This window comes from Neofelis nebulosa, chromosome 8 (assembly GCF_028018385.1).
Source record: "Neofelis nebulosa isolate mNeoNeb1 chromosome 8, mNeoNeb1.pri, whole genome shotgun sequence".
Lineage (NCBI taxonomy): Eukaryota > Metazoa > Chordata > Mammalia > Carnivora > Felidae > Neofelis > Neofelis nebulosa.
This window is the reverse complement of record NC_080789.1, coordinates 136,161,071-136,180,232: the sequence shown is the minus strand read 5'-3', so window position 1 is coordinate 136,180,232 and position 19,162 is coordinate 136,161,071. Positions and strand designations below refer to the sequence as shown.

The window sequence follows — 19,162 nt, the reverse complement described above, 5'->3', positions numbered from 1 at the left end:
CCCGACACGCGGGACGGCTGCCCAGACTGCGAGCGCGGCGGCACCTTCGCTGGGAACGTGGGCAGGCCCATGAGGCCCCGTGCCGGCCCCACCTCCCATCCCAGTGCCGCGGGGGCCTGGTGGGTCACCTCCCCCGGGACCGCGAGCAAATGAGGCCGGAGTCACGACGCAGGTACAGGAGGGCCAAGTGGAACACCGGCCGAGTCTCCAGCTCCGGGACGGGCCAGGAAAACCCAGCCGCGCGGGGCTGTCCTGTTTATTAGCTTTACGGGAACAGACAGAAACACATCAGCACAGTCGAGCGGCCTACAAAGCGCGTGACAGAAAGATGGTCTCTGGGATGCAAGTTTCCGATTGTCAAGCAAATTTTTTTTTAATGAAAACTCATTTTCAAGGGCAAGATATCACAGCAGAAGAATATCCCCTCCTAAGGAAAGCCTGAATTGCTTACAATGATCAAACCTACGAGCTATTTGCATGACCCGGGCCCGGGCCCACGGCAGGCTCCCCTGAGGCGGAGGGTGGCCACGCACGCGGAGGCCACAGGAGCCCTGCGAGGGGAGATGCCGAAGCGCTAAGGGCAGGCGAAAAGCAGAGTGCCCAAACGTGGCCCTCTCCACCGAGGAAAGCGGCTTTGCGGCAACGTTCCTTCACCGGTTCCCTCACGACAGGCCGTGAGAGGGACAAGCCGGCCGGCCTGATGCGCGCGCACCCGGCCGACGAGGCGGCGTGACCCTTCTCCTCGGTGCTGCCCTCTCTCTCTATCACGGCGGTGGGGGGTGGCGGAGGGGAGGACGCAGAAGGAAAGACCACTGTCGCCCCAGCGCCCGGACCCTACGCTTCTCTCAGGCCGACCTCGGGCCTACGCGCCAGCAGGGGTGGGTCACGGGTCGCAGTCAACCGTCGGGAGGCCGGGCGCGCGCCGGCCGCAGGAGCCGCGCCGTGGCGTCCCCGCGCGTCCCCGCCATGCACGCTTTCGTTCGGGCCCGGCGTCAGAGCCCCCCGGACGGTCCCAGGCCGAACGCGGTCTCTGAGTCAAACGGGTGCGCGGCTAGGTAGTCCCGGTACTCGCCGTCCAGCAGCCCGGCCGCGTCGCTCCTGGCGAACCAGCAGTCCACCTGCTCCTCCCCGTTGTAGATCCTCCTCTGCTTCCGGACCACCGGGACCTGGTGCCCTCTCACCTTCAGGACCGTCTCCGGCCCGTCGCCCGCCCTCGGGAGCGGAGGCCGGCCAGGGCCCTCGCTGAGCCCGGCGGGCTCCCGCGTGAGCGTGGCGTCCCGGCTCAGGAACTGACCTAGGAGGACACAAGAAAGCGCCGGGTGTGAGTCGAGTGCAGGCCGCCCTGGGCTGAGGAGCGTCAGTCCCGAGGAGCCCACCGGTGGTGGCCGGCCAGCGCTCGGGGGTTACCCGAGGTGGGGGGCGAGGGCGGGGGCGGAGGAGCTCGGAGGTGGGGGGTTTGGCTGACCGCGGTCCGAGGTCGGACCCTCCCGGAAGACTCGCACCTTCTGGTGTTGGGAGGGTACGGACAGGGGAGGGGGGGGCCAGGTGGCATTCAGAGCCGTCCCCCCCCCCCCGCCCCCCGTTAACACTGGGAGGCTGCCAGACCACTAGTACAGACGGGGAACCAGAGCTGGAAGGACAGGACGGGGGGGAAGGGCGGGGCGTGGCCTCTCCTCCGGCCACAGGCCCCTCCGGACCACGCGTTCGGTGGGCAGGGGCCGAGGGTGCCGACGGCAGTCTGTTCGGCCTCCTCCGGAAACGCTCGGCAGAGTACCGCAGGTCACGTGAGGGCACGGCCGAGGCCAAAGGAATCCCGGCCTGCGCCCCTGGCCGTCAGGCCGCACCCCACCCGTCCAGCTCCAGTGCCAGGAAATCCTGCTTTCTAACCAGGCCCTGGCGGCCGCCGCCCTGCACTTGTGGGCAGAGGGCCCACGTGGGACCGCGCGCGGAAACCAGAGGACGCGGCCTGCCGCCCGGGGCGGGACGGGGACCTCACGCCCGTGCTGGGCGCGGACTGCCCTCCGCTGGCAACTTCCCGAGTCAGGAGCCAGAACCCGGGAGGATTATCCCCCCAAGTCTCGGCCCGTTCTCCCAGGAGGCCAGTGACAGTTAGTTTATGAACCCCTCCCCGTTCCGGAAAGTCGCCAGGAGGCAAGACGTGTGATTTCAGGACTGCGCTTCCAACTCAAGCTAAAGGCACGGGCAACGGGAGCCTCGCTCTGGGAACCTGACGTCTACGCTCGACCCGGCGTGAGGGCGGCCGCCCACCTAACAGTCCGTGGCAGCTGCTGGACAGGCCTCTGCTGCTGGAGATGTAGAAGCCCAGGTGGTCCCGCTGGTAGGGGGCCGGCTTTTTGTAGAGGTGAATGAGGACGACGAAGGCAATGGTGCCCTGGATGGTGACGGTGACGTTGGCGTTGGCGGACACCGACACCTCCAGCCCGCGGCGCCCCACCACCGCGCTCCGGTTGCACGGGAGGACCAGCCTGTCCCCACCGTCCAGGATGACTCTGCTCGGAGTGATCTCCAGATACGACCGCTCGGGCTTGTTGGCGAGGATGGTGATGGTGCGGAAGTAAGTGCGCTGCTTCTTGTGGCCGCCTGGGGGAGCCGGCGCCCCGATCAGCTCCCCGTTCACCGTCACGCCTCGGAGGCAGAGGGGAGAGGACAAGGGTCAGCGGACCAGCCCACCTTCCAGCCACCTGCACGCGAACATCTGAAAGAATCTCCTCCCTCCTCTGGCCTTGACTCTGAACCTCCGGCCCCATGAAGTCTGACTCCCGGGTAGGTAGGGGCCGCTCAGTCCTACCGAGCGAATGAGCGAACGCGTGAATGCGTGAAGGCAGGAAGGTATGAACCTACCTCCCCCATCTTTCCCGAATCTTGGGGTGGGGGCAGCAAAGAGGGGGCGTGGGTCAAGATACCACAGAAGGAGGTGTGCATGTCTGTTTGCCTTTGTCACTGGGTCTGGTTGTAGTGACGAAAGTCCTGCATGGCCCTGACGCCCATTTCCTATCCGCTAGTTTCCGCTGATCCTGATGTGGCGATCCCGTGATGTCACGGGCAGTGTGGGAGAATGTGAAGATTAACCTCTTTTCTAGTCCAAAAACTCAGGTTCTGCACCTCCTAGGTGGGTATGCCTGGATAAGTCACTTTAAAAAACAGCCTCGATTATCGCATCTATAAAATGGGCACGTAACACAGACCAGAACTGTGGTGAGGATCCCAGGAGGTCGCACACGCATAAGATGTCGACTGCCATCAAGCTGAACTCCATTCTTTTTTTTTTCATCGTCACTAACACCACGGCGGCTTTCCTAGACTCATGTAGGCCCTAAGGTTCTGTGCTGTCCCAGTGGACAGCTGACAGGAGAAGATTCCACGTGGAGCAGCCAGGCCTGCATGAGATGCTGCCTGGTGAGGGTGTAATTGGCAAGACTCAAAGACTTCTATCTAATGAACTCTTGTCTTGCTCTGCTTTGGGGATAACCTTCCTCTAAAGCTTGGCTAGCGGCTCCTTAGACATTCCAGGAGAAAAGTGCCTTCCCTGGGACAAGGGGTAAGGGGGACAGGAGAAATCCCAGCCAGGTACCTCAGCCTCAAGGCTCCAGGCATCACCTTCTGGCGGTTTCCCATCTCAGACACCACGCTGAACACAGGAACGCCAGGAAGGTGGGTGGGTACCTCCTAGGAAGGCGGGTACCTCCGGGGAGGACACAGGCAGGCCCCTATCTCACTGCTGAGCCCGAGTGAGGACAAGCTGACATTTAGCTCGAAGGCTAGGAAACCTCGTGAGAGTACAGGGCGGGGAAGGGGCCCCGGGACCGCACGTTATGTAATCACATCGCACGGTCACCTGGCCATGGGACGCTCTGTAACCTAGCCTTCCAGAAACACATCTTCTCAGAACTGAGAAATGCCACATAGCCAGCCCTCGGGCACTGTTACCTGCGTGTGACTCGAGAGCCTTTCACACACTGACCTCCTTCACCCAGCCGCTCTACAGACTGAAGGAGATCAGAGCCCTCGTTAGCTCGGTGTTCAGTGCTCACAGAGCTGTGGGCTTCGCATCCGCGTCGCTGAGGAACCGGGAGAGAGGACCGCGGGACTCCAGCCCTCCTGCCGTTCGAGTCCTCGACTGGAAAGTCATGAACTCCACAGGACCCGTTCATTTACAAAACGACTTCAGATCCATTACTGACGACAGCCTGGTGGGGCTGCCCGAGGAAGTACCACTGTCTCCGTGCTACGAGGAGGACGTGTGCCCAAGGCCATGAAAGGAGTCACGTGAGAGCAGTGCTTCCAACCCACGTCGTGACACTGAGCCCCGCACCCAGCCCACTGCCGTCAGTGTGTGGTATGTCCCCTTACACACACACACACCCTTCGCAAGGACAGAGGGGGCTGTGATACCTACCTTAACCTTGCCCAGAGGTCACAAGGGAGGGAAGAACCTACCAGAATCCGCGTGATCAGAGACGAGCCTCAGGATGTCCCCCGGCTGCCCGTCGATGTTGAAGCAGACGGTGAGATTGCTCAGGGGGAAATCCACGACAAAATGGGGGTCTCCATCCACTGCCAGGCCGGCAAGAAACAGGACAGAGAAAGAAATTTACCGGGTGCTTTCCGCGTGTGAACAGTCCCCTCTGTTTTCTCCGAAGTCAGTTAGTTAGCCTGTCCCTCATCCTCCGTGTCTGTGTGAGGAAGGGGCCAGGCGGCTGAGGCACCAGGGTTACCACGCATGGAGTCTGTGAACCCAGGTCCCCGAAATCCAGACACGAGGCTTTCGCCACACCGCAAAGATCATTTCCTTTCTCTTTGACCGCCTGCCCCGGGAAGAGACGTGGTGACAGCCCTCCCACTCCTGTGACCACAATGCCACGGCACTGGAGACAGCGACGCACACGGTACCCGAAGGACAGCGGCAACGGCCAAGCCCGGCGCACAGCGGTGACCAGGAAGGGTGCAGGGTCACTGGGGGTGACAGCGGAAACCCCCACTCTGGGGCACGCCGACTTAAACGCTCTCAAATTTTTGCCCACAGATGAGACCACAGAGCGTGGCCGGCCCCTGTTCCTTCCCACTGTCCTCACGGTCACCTCTGCTGAACACGAACAGCCTCGCCTCGTATTGTCCAGACGAAATAGTTCCTGACAGTCCACAGCAATTCTCCTCCCTCATGAGACGGGACAGTTAGTTTCCTTTTAACTTTCATGCCGAACACAACGTGTCTGTGAACTCCTCTCCGTTTTACGTGCACGTACCCGCGTGAGCATATGGTCAGTCTTCTCAAGTCACAAGCAAATTCATGTCCTTGGTATAACTGCTGAAAACCCCTTTGTGTCCCCAGGATGACTCACAAAGGCCCATGGAAGAATCTGGCTGATCTCACCGTGCAGTGACCAAAGCATCCTATGACTATATAAACAGATACAAGGTACTGGTCTTTTACAGATGGGGGGACCTGGGACGCCCACAGCAGGTTAACAGTGCTGTGCATACTTGTGGCACTCCCTAGGTCTGAACACAACGATGTGACAGTTCTTAGAGGGTTTCTTGTGCTCAGGCCACATCACTTCTACTCAAATCATCCGGATCGTTCTACAGGGAAAGACGCTCCTTATTCCAAAAAGGAGAGGAGACGTCTGAACGTCATCACTCCACACGGCATCCAAGAGGGAAGTTCCCTCGCACTCCACAGAGCACATGTGCATTTGGAAGCGTGCGCTCTTATCCGTCGGAGACGGCGCGCACCCCCTCCGCACGGCTAACCTCGGGGACGCTCCCAGCTTTGTGAACCTGCGCGTCCAGCACGATGGCAGCGAGGCGATGACAAAGACTCACCGAGGAAGACGTGTGCCCTTTAAGAATACAACCCTGTCTTTGTGTTGTCATCCCATCTGGATTTTTATTATAATCCCAGAGAGCTGGCCAAAGGGCATTTCATGGTATTTTTATTTGTCTTTCCCTTCTAAAGCCAAAGATTAAAATAATAATTAGTAGTAACAAACCCTGTTCGGAACACCAGGAGCTGGAGCCTGAAGACCTTGGAGGTCTGAAACGAGTACCTTTTAACTCAGTAATGATGAACACGCGCCCCACTGTCCGTCCCTTCTGCCCTCAGAGCCGCCGGGCTCCCGGGGCCGTGCTGGCCACGGTGTTCCCGCAATGGTTTAAGGACCACCCTGTTCCTGGAGCTGCCTCACGCTGCTGCCTTTTGCTAACCATCTGCGGGTTGAATAAAGGCCGTGTTCTAGGTGCCGGTACCGTAACTGGCTTTGGGGACGCCCGGTGCCCTGCATGGTACACCCCTCAGCCCCCCAGGGACACACGGCCACGTTCTGTTCTTTACCTGATGTTTTGGAGACTTTAATTCTTGGGTTGTATGGTTTCTTGAGAGCAGGTCCTAGAAATCAGAAGAAAGAGAACCACCTGTGTTATTAAGGAGGACACGGATGAGGGGAGAGAAAGACAAGAGGTTTGGGGTGAGTAAAATACAGCTTTCAAAGGTGTTCGTGGCGATTTAAAGACATCATCTTTTTTTAAAGAGGGAGCTTGGCCTCACGACACGAGTGAGGGCGTAACATGTGGAGGCTTACACACTTACTTAGTTTTGAGAGACAAAGAGAGAACATGAGCAGGGGAGCGGCAGAGAGAGAGGGAGACACAGAATCAGAAGCAGGCTCCAGACTCCGAGCTGTCAGCACAGAGCCCGACATGGAGCTCGAACTCACGGACCGTGAGATCATGACCTGAGCCGAAGTCGGACGCTTAAACCGACTGAGTCACCCAGATGCCCCTAGGCTTATTTTACTCTTTTGTAAATAGATAATATTCTATTAAGTTCTACCTAATTCTGATATTAGCTATTCTTCCTAAGACTTCTGCGCATGTAATAGGGGAAAACATTCTATTGTATGTAAGATGCAGTTATGGGGTGGAGGGGAGCAGAGTTGTCTAAGGGTACAGAGTCTCAGATCTGCAAGATGAAAAAAAGTTCTGGGGCTACATGAATCTACTTAACATGACTGAACTGTACAGTTAAAAATGGTTAAGAGGGTAAATTTCATGTTATTTTTTTGCCACAATTTTAACAAGCGTTTAAATACAAAAGTGTAAAAAAAAAAAAAAAAAAGACAGTTAAGATCCACATATAATCTGAACTTTTCCATAAATTTCCAGGTCTACAGACCTCACAGCAGAGGGTGTCTAACATTTGTAGAACGCTTACGATGGACCAAACACTTGTACATCTTTCCTTGGAAGCCCTTCAGGGAAATCATTAGTGTCTATGTTTTATAGGCCAGGGAACAGAAGCCCAGAGAGGGTCAGAAACCTGCCCAGAGCCACACAGCCAGGTAGGAAGGTCGCTGAGCCGAAACGGTGGTGTCTGGGTCCTGCCCTCACGCTCGCTCTCAACCAGGCCCGGGTGCTTCTCAGAGTTGAGCGCACGAGGGACAGGTGAGGCAGCACTTGTAGGCCCTGGGTTCCTGTCCCCTCCCTCTCTAGGAGATGTGAACTTGGCAGGAATGTAATAATCATGTCGCACATAAACACCATGCTGTTTGCCGCCGAGTGGGATCACTGAGGACGTTCGCGCCCTGTGTGGGCTGAACTACTTTTCCTTTCCTTTTCTTGTGCTTGTCGCTACGTATTTCCCCCAACAAAATGGCACGAAACTAAACTCTGCGCTTTCTGTTTGGGCTCTGAGAGACCAGTCGAGGATGAATTGTCTCGAGAACTGACAACACAGCTCCTCACGTATGCTCTCAGGACAACAGAAATCACGCATCTGAGAGGAGAGTTCTCTCGCCTTCCACAAAGCCCAGTGCGTGTTCAAAGGAGTTACGTTCTTCCGCTCGGGGCCCGTGTGCTTCCCGTCCGCACGGCTAACCTCTGGGCGCCCACGGCTTGTGAACGTGCACGCCAACACGTACAATGGCATGGTCCCGAAGTACCTAAAAATGTAGCAGGGCAGGGGCGCCGGGGTGGGTGGAGTGACCGAGCTGGGGTCACGATCCCAGGGTCGGGGCATTGAGTCCCGCGTCAGGCTCTGCGCTGTGCACGGAGTCTGCTTAAGATTCTCTCTCTCTCCCTCTCTCTGCAACACCTCCCCACTGGCTCTCTGAAAGTGAACTTTTAAAAAACGTAGAGGGGCACTCAAACCGAGTACCGTATCCGTTTATCTGTGTGTTCACCACGCTGCCCCGTGCTGCCTCATCCGTGGCGGGCCCCCGGTGCGCGAGTTACCAACAGACCGACTTCACCTGGCGGCATTTCTGGGACAAACGCCACCTCTGCTCTGCAGAGACGCACAGGGTGCATCGATACAAACACGACGGTTTACCACGGCCTGTGCAGACTGGCGGGCAGGCGGGCGTCCGATTCATACAGACTGTGACACGGGAGGGCGAGGTGGATGGCCCAGGTGTGTACGGAGTGTGACACGGGAGGCCCGGGCGGCCAGCCCACGGAGGGCTGAGCGCGCACGTCGGCTCCCCACGGCCGCCCCCTCCAGGCGGGTTACCTGGCTGCGGGCTGGCGCCTCGCAGACTCTGCATCACGGGTTCGGGGCCTGCGGCCGCGGACATGCTCTGTGCGTCCTCCGGCTTGTCCGTCTGCAGCCCCGACCTCTTCAAGTGCATGGACGTGACCGGGGTGAGGAAGCGGGAGGCCACGGCCAGGGCCTGCGCCTTCTGCCTCAGCCGCTCCTTGTCCCGCTCGTCGCTGCTGTGCAGCCAGGCACTCAGCAGCTCCTTCGTGCTCAGGTAGCTCCAGAGCCGCTGCACGTGGTTGGGGTCCCCGGCGCCACCGCCCTCGGGCCTGGCGCTTCCCGCCACATCGTTCCCCGCCTCCGGGGGCTCCACCGGGACGTCCGCCTTCAGGACGACAAACTTCTTGCTGTTGCTGGCCGTGACTTCCACGTGCAACCGCTCCACCGTCCTGTGGGCCAGCTTCCCGGCGATGACGATCTCCGAGCCGTTGAAGTAGTTGGGGAACAGGGTCCTGGTGACGCGCTCCACCGCGGCGGGGGGGTAATCGATGCGGATGTCGGACAGCAGAGGGGTCCGGATCTCGTCATAGAACCTGCAGCGGAAGGGCAGAGAGAGTCAGGGGCGCCGTGGCAGCACAGGCCCTGCTTGCCAATGGCGGGGGGAGGGATCTGCTTCTCGGGGCCCTCAGTGCAGCCCTCCCCACAGAGCACTTCGGCAGGAGGCCAGGCAGAAGCTGCTTGAACACCCCTGGTGACGGAGAACTCACTCTCGAACTGGCTTCCCACCCACTCTCAACTGCCGTGACGAGGCAGAGGAGACCTGGGAGTAAGTAGACTGCCGCCTTCCTTCCCACAGCTTCCACCCGCCGATGCCCGTCCCGCCTTCCTTCCCGCAGCTTCCACCCGCCGATGCCCGTCCCGCCTTCCTTCCCGCAGCTTCCACCCGCCGATGCCCGTCCCGCCTTCCTTCCCGCAGCTTCCACCCGCCGATGCCCGTCCCGCCTTCCTTCCCGCAGCTTCCACCCGCCGATGCCCGTCCCGCCTTCCTTCCCGCAGCTTCCACCCGCCGATGCCCGTCCCGCCTTCCTTCCCGCAGCTTCCACCCGCGATGCCCGTCCCGCCTTCCTTCCCGCAGCTTCCACCCGCGATGCCCGTCCCGCCTTCCTTCCCGCAGCTTCCACCCGCGATGCCCGTCCCGCCTTCCTTCCCGCAGCTTCCACCCGCCGATGCCCGTCCCGCCTTCCTTCCCGCAGCTTCCACCCGCGATGCCCGTCCCGCCTTCCTTCCCGCAGCTTCCACCCGCCGATGCCCGTCCCGCCTTCCTTCCCGCAGCTTCCACCCGCGATGCCCATACCACTGCTACAGCAACACCGTGCGTACAATCTGATCTAACTCCCCCTCCGCACTCAGATGCTTGACAAATGGCCATGAAGTGTGTGACTGCCGTGTGCTCCTGTTCCTGTGCACCTCACCCCTCCCCCGGTTTCAGGACTATCGTCAATGGGATAAGATTTCAAGAATCCCCAGCTGAGGGACCTTGGGGTAACTTCCCTCTGTACACACCCACGCTTCTCAAAGGGCCTCTTAAAACCCAGTTCCTTAGAACCCGGCACATATTCCAGATGCACTCTAACCGGCCCGCTCTCCTGGAGAAATCACCTTGACGCTGACACGAGGCTGGCGTGTAACGGATGCCGCATTCGCTTGCCTTAGCTTTTCTCCCGGTTGTTACGCGGCTGCTTTTTGCTGAGTAAAGGGACAGTCAAAAACCTCCTCCCAAAGATCTAGAGAGCAGAGGCGGTGGAGGCCATCTTAGCCACTTCCCGGCTGTGTGTCTTGAGACATGTGACTTACCCTTTCTGAACCGCAGTTTCTTCCTCTCCACGGTTGCAACGTTGAAGTAACTGCTTTGGTAGACTACTGCCCCCTCAAGCCCATTCTCCTTTTTTCATAACTGAGTTCTAACCATCCAGCTCTAAAGTACATCTCTCAGCCTCTACTGTGGCCAAACACGGCCATGTTCTCACCAACGGAACAGGAGGAGGAGCGATCTATACAACTTTTGCAATGCTTGCTTAAAATACAATGGCTTTCTCTGGCTTTCTTTTCTCTCTCCCTCTTTGGGGCTGGAATACAGAAGTGACAGTGACCTCATCTCAGGGTTGCAGCTAAAGACGAACCGAAGGGAAGGACCTGGGGTCTCCAAATGACTTCATGGAGCAGAGTCCAGTGTCCCAGCTATCACAGGAGAGAGCCACCTGCGTGGCTGCTTAGCTTAGACCCCAATACACCTACTCCTTGGCTTTCTGGGAGGATCACAGGACGTAACGGATGCAGGAAAGCCTGGCACACCGTAAGTCCTCGAGAAATGCTGGGCACTGATACTGTCTTGGTGACAGGGCAGTGCAGCTGATTTGTTGCCACGTGATTGCTTTTGCTTATGAACACGCTATTAAATCTTAGCCCTGGTATACAATGCCCTAGATTCCCCCTCTCTGAATGTAGTTGTGAATAATTTTGAAAATATGGGAAGCAAATCTGTGTTTGTATTTAAATCTTTTGATGGAAACGCCGGTCGGGGGGGGGGGGAATGGTGACTAGCCCCTTACCAAGAACCCACCTTCACTGCCCACCTTACAGACCTCCAGTTACACTGATCACTGGTGAACGTTCCTTGAATGTGGCTATCGAACAGCTGTAAATCTACTGAAACCTCACTTTCCTTTGAGCTCCCTGCTATACGTGAAGGCGATCCAAGGATACGATGTGGAACTGAGAGTCAGTACTCTCTCAAATCAACAGCAAAGTCGTACCCCGGGTGTGGCCATGTGGCATCTGAGGGAAGGCTCCGGGCGGAATTAGAAGACCTAAGATCTAGTTTTTCCTCCACCTCAAGAAAATAAGCGCATCAGTGGCCAGTCTTCACCAGCTCACAAAAAAGGAGACAGCAGGACCTCTCCTGCTTACGCCACCTGTGAACTCACAGCAAATACACTAGCAAGCGTGCTGGTCCCCTGGCGAGGACACGAGAAAAGGCAAGAACGGAGTCGCAACCACGAGAGCGGACTGAACACCTAACGTGCAACAGCCATCCCGCCAACAGTCCGCACGGTTTTCTCACTAAACTCTGTCAGCCGGCCGTACGCCTCATGTCATGGACGAGGAAACGGGGCGCAGACTGGCTCGAATCGTGCCTAGAGTCACAAAGCAGGGCCAGGACCTGAACCCGCATCGACCTGGTTTAAAAACCCCTTCCGACGTCACCCAGTGTGAGGGTTCCGGCCCCACAGCCCCACACCCCCTTCTGAGAGCCTGAGTCTCACTCTCCGGCGCGGACGGACCCGAGCAGCTGTGAGCCCGCGCCGTCCTCCTCGGGAACGTGCCGGGTGAGGCCGCAGTTCTCCAGCGACAGTTTCTCCAGTAGCTTGAAGTCCACGTCGTTCCCGATGCCGATGGTAAAAACGCAGATCTGGCCCCGGGCGGCCTCCCTGGTGTTGTTGAGGATCCTGAGGGTGTGGGTCTCCCCGACGGTGGGTTTCCCGTCGGTCAGGAAGATGACGAGGGACACGCTGCGGTCTCCGACGTCGTCCTGAGCCACGTAGTCAGTGAGCAGCCTGATGGCCCTCTGCAGCGCCCCGTTGATGTCCGTGCCTGGGGAACAGCAAAACAGGCTGGCTCAAGCCCTCATGCTGCACACATGCACGGCCAGGCACGGACACCCTGCCACGTTCAGGCGTTAGCAGGAGTACGTGCGTGGGAGGGGGTCACCCGCACAGGTGGGTGATGTCAGCTTACACAGCCTGTCTGGACACTCGCCAGCGTTTGCCGAATGGATGGAAGCGGCACGGGCCTATCCCCCCGTACAGAACTCCCGGACGGATGCTGGAGAAGGCGCCTTGGCTCGAGCCCCTCACTACCTTAGCATCAATGGCTCCCACTCCTTTCCTGGGAAGAGCTCTGTAAAGGGCAACCCCAAAGGGGTCGGGTACAGGAGTTTGGAGGGAGGGCGAGTCCCAGAGGGAAAGAAAGGGCAGCTGGGGAAGGCCTCTGCTGCCTCTCCTTTCTCTGCTTCCCGCCCCTTCGGGTTACCTCCGCCTATCAGAACCCCCACGAGGCAGAGGCTTTAAAGTTTATGCCTCCTGTCCCCACCTCTGCCCCTGCCATTTCCCCTTCACACAGCTTGTCGCCAGCAGCTCCGTCAAAAGCCAGGGACAGTGTCTGCGGCAGGTGCCGGAAAGGTATGTGCTTGGTGGATGGAGAGACGGGTGGTTGGTTGGTGGAGGTGGGCATGGCCCCGAGATGAGCTTTCTGGATTAGCTAAGAATTTCATTCGGTGGCTATTCTACAACCACCCAGGAAGACTGAGGGCAAACACGTATTTCTGCTCCCGACTCCAGTGGGGTTGTTTTTCTTTTTTGTTTTTTAAATGTTTATTTATTTTTGAGAGACGGAGACAGAACACAAGCAGGGGAGGGGCCGAGAGGGGGAGACATAGAATCTAAAGCAGGCTCCAGGAGGGGGCTCGACGGGGGGCTTGAACTCATGAACCATGAGATCACTACCTGAGCCAAAGTCAGATGCTTAACCAACTGAGCCACCGAGGTGTCCCTCAGTGGGTTTTTTTTTCTTAATGACTTCGCTGAGATGAAATTTATGTACCAAAAACCTTACCCGCTTTCGGTACACCACGAATTACTTTCACTAAATGTACAAAGCGGTGTACCCATCATCACTGCAATCAATCACCCTCACCGGAGGGATTTTTAACTACCTGCAAAATGTACCATGTTTCAGTGAACCAGATAATTTCCCCCCATTGCTTCACATTCTCCAGAATTTCTGGCTGAAACAAAAACAAAACAAGCAAACAAACAAAAACAATACCCGTCTATGTCCGTGCAAACGCACACAGAGTCTGGAGATAAGGGAAAGTTACAGCTCAAATAGTATTTAGCATTTCTTTGGGCTCATTAACATGCCTTTCTGGAAGCCCAGCCTACTTTCACCTGGCCTCTGGATATATGGCCCTGGAAGAAAAGGCAGGTGTTTATTTTCTCTTTAATCTAGAACCTGGCAATGGTGCCCAACCTTTTATTCCACCTTAAGGCCAAGGAGCCCAGGCAAAGGGATGCACTTAGCTTTTTTAATACCAGCAGCAAGCACAGCAGGGCCTGAACCAAACCCATGCTAAGAATGGTGGGGGGGGGGGAGGGGCATCTCCTGCACTCTTAAGAACAGGGAGGCTCCCTCCACCGGTAGGGGGGCCCCACAGAGCTGCCCCAGACCTCCCCCCCGACAGCCCACCCAGGTCATCAGAGGACACACGTGCACCAGCAAGAGGGACTGACTACTTGGGTGAAATCGGCCACGTCTGACACGAAAGAGACCCTCCCGTGTGCCAGCCACTGTTCTCAGCACTTCAAATATTTTAACTGATCTCATCCTGATCACAATCCCATTACTGTCCCCATTTTAGAGGAGGAAACTCAGGTACAGACACATTAAATGGCTCGGACACGGTGGGGCTGGCTTCAGAACCTATGTTCCTGATCCTGACGTCCCGCTTCTGAGAGGAACAGATAAATCTTCTGTTCACCTATAGAGGTTGGGGTGATGGCCACATGGAGAAAAAATACAGGAGACCAATAAAGTTTCTGAGGTGTGGACTCCAGAAGGACATAATACGCATCAGCTGTCTCCTAAAGTTTTATCCCCACACCCTCTGCCAACACACACATGCACACACACACACACACACACACACACACATCCCATTCTGATAGTGAGTAGTGCCACTGAAATACATTCAATTGAGCAAATACTTGTTGAGCACGAGCTGTATGTAAGGAGCTACGCTGGGAACCAGGGGCCATGCAAAGATGAAGAGTTTCTTCCCTCAAGGACTTGACTTGAGTCTCGTCAACTTCCTGCCATGTTATTAAATCCGATCTTTTCTCTCTCCCATCAACCCGTCAAGCAGTCCCCATATCACACGGCTGTGGAGGCAGTAGGAAGTCCCACTGCAAAGTCAAAGTCCCATCCAAGCAAGATCAAGTTCCAAACAATGTTTGGGGAATCAGAGCTCTGCCTTGGATAGAAAATATCCAAAAGATGAAGACAGAAGATCCGAAAGATGAAGCTAGAAAATAATATACATACGAAAGATGAAAAACGTCAGAAGAAAACTGAACTAAGTAGGTTCCCCAATAACCAAAACAGAATTAACCAAGACAATCACCCCAGAAGAAGGTGTCTCTGCAAAGGCCCTTTTCAGAAAGTGGGGGAGGGAGTCGGGATGAGTTTTCATAAACACCCCAACACTGCGCGCTGGTCATGTGCCCCCTGTGCTAGGGACAGACACGCCAGCGAGAGTGAGCCCCAGTCCTGAGCCGAAGGAACGGGCATCGAGCACAGCTGGGTAACGTACTGTCCCGATCCTCCTATCTCCTTAAATCCCGTATGACCGTCTCCGTCCTCCGCACTCTTGCCTGTGCGCCGTGCCCGAGCCCAGTGTGCAAGACTCAGAGCTCGTCACGCTCCGCGTGCACAGCATCTCCCAGGCCGCCTGGGCCCTGTGCTCTTCTCGCTGGCACAGACTGGCCAAGGGGGCTGTCCCGCTGACGCTGCTAACGTTCAGGCACACAAAACACGGAACCATTTCTTTGACTCGGATTCCCCACCCGAGAGCAATGCACAAAAACGGCTTCGTTGTTCGGCCCCATGAGATAAACCAGGAAAGGCTCCAAAACCTATCGAGTATTTCCCCCCTAACCTACTTGACCATCTTACTCCGGGCCTGGAAGATGAGAACTTACAGACTTGGTGTTCAGAGAAACGTAAGCTTCTGGGAAAGCGCTCACCTTTATCTCCTTTCCTGTGATCGGCTTTGGCTTTCAAATCCTTGTCTCTTGGCAGAAAATTAGCTACTCACTTATTATCATGTCGAAGCCAGCGTGGAAACAAGGACTCGCATTTACCTCCGCTGGGCGACATGTGGTGGATATACACTTTGCCGTCGCGGACGTTGTCGGGGGTAACTGACACCAGATGGTCTTTCCACACTTTGATGCGGTTGGAAAAGCCGATGATATTGAAGTGATCCTGGGGTCGGAGGTCGTGGAGAATCGTGAACAGGGCATCCTTGGTCTGAACAAACACAGAAGCAAAACCAGTCACATCTGATCGCCCGGGTCCTCGCGTCTCCTGGCTCGGAAAACGCACGCCAGGAACAATCCCGGGGTTAAAATTAAGTGCCTAAGATGTGGAGGGACTTGGATAAATGTCAAGCAGCTTGGTCACCTAACTGGGAAAAACTGGCATCAACGTGTCCCAATGTTCTACGAGACACAGATGTGTGTTTAACATGTGAAATGTCACACACTGCTGCGAGTCACGGTATGTCAGGCCTCCGTATTTTCACAGCGGCCGTTCTCTTGACCCGGAAGGTTCTTTTCCTCTGTCTTACGCCCATTTGTTACCTGACAGGCTCCTAGTCATTCTTCAAAACCCAGCTAATGTGCTCTATCCTCCATCTGAAACATTTCCTCCTTCATCCAAAGAGAACCGATCCTCTCTCTTCTAGGCTAGCGCCGCACTCAAAATACTCGTGGGGTGCGTATTTACCCAGTCGTGATTGTTTGCTTCGTATCTGTGTCCCTTACTGTCTTGTAAGCTCTTGGTAGGGAGGTCCCATTCATCTCCATACCACCCCGTGGGCGGGAGAGTTCCCAACACATGGGGGGGGGGGGGGCATAGGTGGAAGTTCAGCAGAGACATGCATGCAGAAACATTTTACGAACCGTAAGACTAAAGGTATATATAATTAATACCCTAAGAACTTAAAAGAGAATGCAAACATAGGGCCGCAGCGAGGTGAGAGGGCTTCACGGAGGAGGGGCAAGATGAGGGCAAAGGAAGTGGGTGGGCTGGAAGACTAGGAAGGGCATTCTGGAAAGCAGCGAGGACAAGTGAGCTGAACGAGTAAGTGGGAGAGAGAGGGAGAGGTGTGGAATACAAAATACTGTTGCTGATACAAACGAGGTCGGACAGACACCCCCCTTCATCTCTGGGACCCACAGAAAGAGAACACCGAGAAGGATGGGGTGTAGGACACACAGAGCTGACAGTGTTCGAGTAAAAATAAATCAGATAGTTACAATAACCAGATGTGGGTGGAGGGCCCTAAGTGTTGACACGGACGGTGTGAGGCAGGAAGCTGGCAGAGCTCAGACTCCTCACCCTTCCTTCCACGCAGAGCCAATGCCACCCCCAGCGTGCGCATCGGATGGCCCGGCAGTCTAGACCTCCGGGACGTCTGGAGGCCCACAGCTGCGCTGTGACGGGACAGCGGGCACTGTTGTCCCTGAGACAGCCCCACCGGCCGCCCGGCTGGAAGGCAGGCACCTGGACAAACTCGCACGCTCCCCAGAGCGCGGGGCCGGCCGGGCGCCACAGGGCGCGGGTGTGGACAAGGGGCAGCTCCTGGGAACACCACGGCTCGTTCAGCAGCCAGCATCCTTAGGGATCCTTAAATAGTGCGCTGGAGACCTCAGCAGGGGCCCGCCCGGCTCCTCTGTGCCAATTCCCCTCCCCCGGCCCCTGATGGATACTCTGCTTTAGGAATAGTCGCTCCAGCCTCTTCCCCCTCCTCCGCTTGACTCGGCGGCTACAGGTTTCTTGTGACCTTGTAAGGCCACAGCTGCAGCTCGCTTATCCTCACATGCACCCAGGGGAGGCGGGCCGGCCGGCTCGCACGGCCGGACGCCTTTCCAGTTGCCCGGGGACCGGCCGGACGGCCTCCCGCCCCTCGTCCCGGGAGGCCCGGATGGAAGCCGTCACCGTCCTCTGCAGCCAGCCCCTTCCGTTAACTCTTTGCGGCCGCGGCCCCCCTCCCCGTGTGGCCGATGACCCTGGGAGCTCTGCATTCTTGGAGGGCTTGAAAGGCAGGAGGAAGGGGAGCGTCCAGAAAGAAGAGTGAGCGAGAGTGGACTGCAGCTGACATTTCTGCACGCTCTGTTTACGAGCCGAACGTGAACACAAACCTTGTCAGACCTTCCAAGAGTACAGTCCAGAGAACTAAGCACATTCCAGGAAGATCAGAGGAGGCCCAGAACGGCACAGAATGCACAGTCCAAGCTTGCTCGAAGGCCTCAACTCCCCTGAAGGCAAAGCTGTGTCACGTGAGGGGCTGGCCTAAAACCCTTAAGAGACTGGAAGGTGACAAGGAAGACGACCTGTAGACGCTTCCAGTGCAGGTGGGCAGATGACGACGGTTCCCACCGGCGCCCCGGCACCCTTGCCAACTAGTGTGACCGACGGGAGAAGACACTGATATCCCAGCCTGCCGTGTTCCTTGGCCTTCTTCCCTGTCCCCAAAGCTCCACTCGGTGCCCTTGTGCCCTAGAGAGAAGCCTGTCTGCTCGAGACCAGTCACTCCAAACACAACGCTGGGAGTGACGACGCCCTCACTGAACAGGTGACCACGGGACACCATGCAAATGTCTTCCCCGGAGACGTTTAAAATAAGCACATACGACGTGTGCACAGAGTTTCTGTGGAGGTTAACACAATCGGTGGCTGGGTCTGGTTAGCGAGGGAGGCTAACTGTCCGACACTGGAAAGTTACACTGAGCCTTTGGGGTCCCGAGAACACTTCCAGGAAGCCACCATCGTCCACGTTTACTTTCTGGGACAAGGACAGGGCTTCTCTGCGAAGACGGGTTCAGGTCACTGTATCCAGCCACCAGGTGGTGAGCCTGCTGGGGAGGAATCAGGAGGTCTTGGGGAGAGGGGGCGGTTGGGAAGAGGCAGGAAAACCATACCCCTTGCGGAGGGAAAGAAACATAAGGAACAGCGGGGGATCTGGCTGCGGAAGAAAGCAGAGTTCTTAAAGAGGCCAGCCGGCAGCAGAGACAGCGGGCCAGCTCTGGGGCCGCGAATCAGTTCCTAGAGGCCCCAGCCCACGGACGACAGGCACCCGCACAGTCCCTGCAGACGCCGCTCTGCAAACATCACCAGAACATTCCAGAGGGCTTTCGGACTGAAGAGAGATGAAAGGTGCACAGATACAACTAATAAAATAAAAGGATGTCTCTCTTACTGTCCAGGCAGTGAAGAAGTACCTTGGCCGGCAAGGTCATTAACGATGGCTTTGTATAATCCTAGCTATCTGGAACCACGATGGATGGGGACTGCTCTCCGCTTGAGCCTGTTTTATGGGGATGAATTCCTCTTCTTACACACTCCCCTTGGGTTAAAAGAAGGAAGACATATTTCCCTTGGAAACAATGCCTTAGAAGTTAATTCCAGCTCTGCCGTGGGGTTACCATTAAGTCTTTTAGTCCCTGTCCTTAAAGTTAAGTACCTTCGGGAACAAGGTGGATATAAATAACTACAAATAAAACTCTCTGCTTCAGATTCTCCATTCATTCAGTGTGGTTGGCTACGGTCCCCCTGTTCTAGTGGATCTTCAGGAAGGAAGCGATTACGGTACCCTCTGATGGCGTCTGTCGAACGGGCGGGACTGGGTCCCTGGAGTCGAGCACACCGCCCCTCGGGAGGGGAGTGTCCAGGAGGCAGCTCTGCCCTGTGCACGTCGGGCCCTGCATTAAGCCAGGGCCAGCGATGGGAACGTCCTCTCCCCCTTCCCTACGAAACGAAACCTTAGCA

The 19,162-nt window shown here is 56.7% G+C and overlaps 1 protein-coding gene and 1 long non-coding RNA gene across 2 annotated transcripts in view; one reads left to right on the top strand and one right to left on the bottom strand.

Annotated features, from left to right (window-relative positions):
* Nucleotides 1-347: 347 nt before the first annotated feature.
* Nucleotides 348-19,162, bottom strand: part of ITIH5 (inter-alpha-trypsin inhibitor heavy chain 5) — a 79,225-nt gene continuing 60,410 nt past the window's right edge. The window contains exons 8-14 of the mRNA XM_058681949.1: nucleotides 15,472-15,640; nucleotides 11,836-12,145; nucleotides 8,528-9,087; nucleotides 6,353-6,406; nucleotides 4,459-4,575; nucleotides 2,269-2,646; nucleotides 348-1,294 (exon numbers count right to left, since the gene is read on the bottom strand). Coding sequence (XP_058537932.1) covers nucleotides 993-1,294; nucleotides 2,269-2,646; nucleotides 4,459-4,575; nucleotides 6,353-6,406; nucleotides 8,528-9,087; nucleotides 11,836-12,145; nucleotides 15,472-15,640 — 1,890 coding nt within the window. The 3' untranslated portion in view covers nucleotides 348-992. The remainder of the gene's footprint in view (nucleotides 1,295-2,268; nucleotides 2,647-4,458; nucleotides 4,576-6,352; nucleotides 6,407-8,527; nucleotides 9,088-11,835; nucleotides 12,146-15,471; nucleotides 15,641-19,162) is intronic.
* Nucleotides 2,646-5,894, top strand: LOC131483615 (uncharacterized). Its single transcript, XR_009247806.1, has 2 exons — nucleotides 2,646-4,357; nucleotides 5,351-5,894. It is a non-coding gene; the product is annotated as an uncharacterized LOC131483615 (long non-coding RNA).